The 4,685-nt window shown below is 37.8% G+C and overlaps 1 protein-coding gene across 1 annotated transcript; it reads right to left on the reverse strand.

The window, feature by feature from the left end:
* Positions 1–2,838: 2,838 nt before the first annotated feature.
* LOC124887076 lies at positions 2,839–3,608 on the reverse strand. The gene is made up of 2 exons (XM_047396254.1): positions 3,412–3,608; positions 2,839–3,274 (listed from the first exon to the last, which is right to left on the reverse strand). Exons 1-2 carry the CDS (start codon positions 3,606–3,608, stop codon positions 2,839–2,841), a joined length of 633 nt encoding a protein of 210 aa, XP_047252210.1.
* Between the last annotated feature and the right edge of the window lie 1,077 nt (positions 3,609–4,685).

A 4,685-nucleotide genomic window follows, 5' to 3' on the forward strand; every position in this document is an offset into this window, starting at 1 on the left:
GGGGAACCACCCAACATGACCAAAAAACCAGTGACAAACCTACGCGTAGTAGGACAAAAAACCCAATTAGAATTAGCATAGGCCTGAAGGGAAAAATCAGGTGAACTGGAGAGTGTAATACCTTGAGCAGGATCATTAAGCAGATATCGTAAGACATGAAGACCAGTTAGCATATGTGGTAGGCGCGGGGCAACCAAGAATTGGATAAGGTGTTGTATCGCAGATGAAATATCAGGCCTCGTGTGTTTAAGAAAATTCAACTTACCAACAAGCCTTCTATTGATAGAGGGGTCGGGAAGTAAATCACCACAATCAGCTAGTAACTTCGCATTAGGATCAAGGGGAGTGAGAACTGGCTTGGTATCAGTGCATTGAAACTCAGATAGTAAGTTAGTGGTATACTTCCTCTGGTGGACAATGAAACCAAAAAAAGTAGAGCAAATGTCAAGGCCCAAAAAATAATAAACAGAGGCAAGGTCCTTGATCTTGAACTGATTATCCAAGAAGGACTTGAGAGAAATAATTTCATGGTCATCATTACCAGCCAACAAAATATTATCAACATAAACACTAAGAACAACAATAGAAGAATCTGACACTTTGCAGAAAAGTGAGTTGTCATTCTTGCCAGCAGAATATCCTTTAGATAGCAAACAATGAGACAATTTGGAAAACTATTATCTAGAAGCCTGCCTCAGCCCATAAAGAGACTTCTTTAATCTGCAAGCAAGATGAGGGTCAGAATTAGTGGTGAGGACAGAGAGTCCTAGTGGAATTTTCATATAGACCTCTTTATGGAGATCACCATGAAGGAAGTTATTATTCACATCTAATTGATGAGCTGTCTAATTATTCTTGGTAGCAATAGTTAAAAGGCATTTGATAGTGGTAATATTTACCACAGGGCTAAAAGTTTTAGAAAAATCCAAGCCTACCACTTGAGAATCCCCTCTAATCACTAATCTGACTTTATATATTTCAATGGAGCCATCAGTTTTTTGTTTAATTTTATAAACCCATTTACAAGGGATAACCTTCTTACCCGGTGGTAAGGGAATAATATCCCAGGTATGATTGGCTTCCAAAGCTTGAATTCCTTACACATGGCATCCTGCCATGCAGGAATATGTGCAGATTACTGATAAAATTATGGATCATGAAGTGACTTATCAGTTGAAGAAATAGAGGAGCAAATATAGTCAGAAAGGTATTTGGGTTTGGAGTGAGTTCTGAAGGAAACCCTAGGGGGAACAACTGCAGGGGAAGGTGATGGTGGATGAGGTGAGGGAGGGGAAGAAATAGAAGGAGGTGATGATGGATGGGGAATCTCAGAAGGGGAAGGGGAATGAATCTCAAGAGAAGTAAAAGAGGGGTCATCCTCAAAATGAGTGGTGAAAGAAGGAAAAACAGAAGGAGGAAAAGAAGTGTGATATGGAAAAATGTGTTCATGAAAGACTATGTCTCTAGAATGGAAAACAGGAAGGCTCTAGGAGTAAACTTATCCCTGCCAACCTTTGATGTAGTGGTAAAATATAGACAACCAAATGACCTCAGATGGAAATAAAGAGGGGGAAGTTCATGAAATTTTTCGTAAGGAGAAATGTTATGAAGGAGAGGAGTAGGAAACTTATTTATAAGTAGGTAGCTGTGAGGATACATTCACCCCAATACTTGAGAAGGAGTTTAGATTGATAAAGAAAAGCCCTAGAAGTTTTCAAGAGGTGTTTGTATTTTCTTTCAACAACACCATTTTGTTGTGGTGTGTGAGGAACTGTGTTTTGATGAACAATGCCATTGTCAGCAAAAAAAGAGAGCATGAGAACTGGAACCAAGCTCAAAGACATTGTCAGACCGGATTGTCTGAATGGATGAGTTAAACTGAGTTTTAACTAGATGGATAAAAGACTTAATAATGGTGAAGGCATTACTTTTACAGGAGAGTAGGTAGGTCCAAGTAACTCTAGAAAAATCATCAACAATTGTCAAAAAATATTTGAAACCATTGTATGTGGATGTATGGTATGGACCCCATAAATCAATATGGATTAATTGGAAACAGTGGGTAGTTTTTATTGAACTATCAGGGAATGGTAATCTTTATTTTCTAGCTAGAGGGAACACAGGACACACGAAAGACTATTTTGAAGAAATTTTGTCAGATAAGAAGGGAATTGAATTTATTTTATGAAAAGGCATATGACCAATTCTTTGGTGCCAAAATAAATCTGGTTTATTTATATGAGATGGAATATTACAAGTGGTGGTACAAGCACTATATTTATATGAAGTTCTGGAACTAGAAGCTTATGTGGTATTTACCAATGGTGTAGTAGATAATAGAGAGACTATGGAATAGAGAACATACAAGCCATTTGCCTCTCTACCAAGTGCCAAGGGCCTCTTCAGAGAAAGGGCCTGTACAAAACAAGAAAGGGAGTTAAAAGAGACAGTACAACCACATTCGTCAATCAACTGAGGTACAGAAATAAGATTGAATTGAAATGAAGATATAATTAAGACATTTGTCAAAATTAAGTCTTCATGGAGGAATAGAGAACCAGTGTTAACAACCTTAACCTTTTAACCATTTGGGAGGGAGACTAAATAAGGAAAATGGAGTGGTTGGATATCATGAAGAAGATTTTTATTAGGTATCATATGGTTTGTGGCTCCGAAATCTATTATCCAGATGTTGTCTTGAAACTGAGAAGTACTACCTAAAGAAACACAATAAGTAGCAAAACTAGACATAATACCTGCAAATGTATCCATGCCAGTAGAAGATCCTGGTGCATCATTGATCTAAGACTGTTGAATCAAGGAAATGATATGCTGGTATTATTCAGGAGTGAACCCATGAAGAGAGTCTGGGGTCCTGGAAGACTCCAAGCTGGAATTATCAACTTTAGCACAAGAAGCTGATTTTTTGTTCTTGGTGAACTTGAAATCAGGTGGAAAACCATGAAGTCGATAATATTGATCAACAGAATGCCCAGGTTTCTTGCAATACTTGCAGACTCCAATGGGCTTCTTGTTGTCAAAATTAGTTCTTTCATTATAGGATTTCATACTGTTATGAGATGTATGAGAAGTAGATGGACTAGGAGAGGCAACAGAAGTTGGTGGAAAATTATTCTCTTTGACAGTAAATGATGTGTGGTCGATTATAAAGGATGGAGGAGAGGATTGAATTTCTCTCTGGTTTTCATCATGAAGCAACATAGAGTATGCTTTTCCTAGAGTAGGAACTGGAGATATCATGAGTATATTGCTCCTAGCATTGTAATAAGTATCGTTTAACCAGTAAGGAACTGGATTAATTTTTGTCCATTACTACATAGTGGCTCAGCACCATAAGTGCAAGGGGGACCAAAGAAAACCGACTTAAGCTCGTCCTATAGCCTTCTTAACCTAGTATAATAGGTTGCAATATCTGAGGACCCCTGAGAAATACCAGCAATTTCCCTTTGGATTTGATAATATCGATTAGCATTGGACTGGCCATATCTTTCCTCGAGATCAGACCATATGTCCCTAGCAGTCTCACAACGAAGAACAGTTTCTGCTATGTCCTTCGACAAAGAGTTGCTTAGCCAAGCAAACACCATATCATTACACCTCAACCAGTAATCATACAAAAGAGATTTGAGACTAGGCTTAGGAATCCTACCATTTACTAGTCCGGCTTTATTTTTAGCTGAAAGAGATATCATGACATGTCTTTTCCAGGACATGTAACCAGTTCCTGAGAATGAAACTGGTACGAGTATGATTGAAGGGTTGTCAGAAGGGTGGATGTATAAAGGATGAGACAGTCTACAATGAAGCTATTGGTTGTTGCCGGAGAATCAACATTTGTATTTAAAGAGGAACTAGTACCGGGTTTCATATTACCCACACAATATCCCAACAAACTATCTAAGCAAGTATATCACATAAAATGAGATTATAGACAATATTCAGAGTGAAATCACCAATAATCTTCACCAATTTAAGTAACTAAGCCGTAGACTAGATGAAAATTAGGGTTTACGTAATTGAACCTGTACCAAATTTGGGGATTTTGAACCCTGTTACTATTATCCTTCAGAAAACCATTCAATCTTCTGAAAACCAAGAAGAACCTCTTCGATGGAAGGTTCTCCGAGGAAATGAGGTTGGAATCTCAATGAAAACCCATCAAAATTCTGGGGATGGCTGAGAAGAGAACAAATCGTCAGTTCCACAACATAGCTCACTAGCTCACGAAAAGAATGAATGAAGATTCAAACGGGATCGATGCTCTGATACCATGTCAAGTTAGTGATAAATCGAGAAACTTCTCATAGTTTGCTTCGAAGAGGGAGAGAAAGAGAGAGAGTAAATAAATCGTCCATTCATTGATTAAGTCCAATTGTACAATCCACTACATATATGTATACAAAGTAAAAATATCTGCTAAACAAATGGGCCGGGTCATGTACAAGTAAGACCCCATTACAATTACTACAACTAGAAAGCCCAAGTAATGTTTTAACCCGGGTCCATATCTCCAACAGACTATACGCTGCAAGCATGCCTAACGTCCAACACTCGAAGCTTGCCTAACAGATCTCAGACAAATTATGGGTTGAATTCCTTAATTAACATTATTGACCATTATAATTCTATAATAAATAATGTTGTTTCATATTTTTTTTTCATCT

Source organism: Capsicum annuum, chromosome 9 (assembly GCF_002878395.1).
Source record: "Capsicum annuum cultivar UCD-10X-F1 chromosome 9, UCD10Xv1.1, whole genome shotgun sequence".
NCBI classification, from domain to species: domain Eukaryota; kingdom Viridiplantae; phylum Streptophyta; class Magnoliopsida; order Solanales; family Solanaceae; genus Capsicum; species Capsicum annuum.

Coding starts and splice junctions, on each gene's coding strand:
- LOC124887076 (XM_047396254.1), bottom strand. CDS start 3,608: ATGGTGTTTGCTTGGCTAAGCAACTCTTTGTCGAAGGACATAGCAGAA. Junction 3,275..3,411: donor ATTGCAACCTATTATACTAG/GTTAAGAAGGCT, acceptor TTACAATGCTAG/GAGCAATATACTCATGATAT.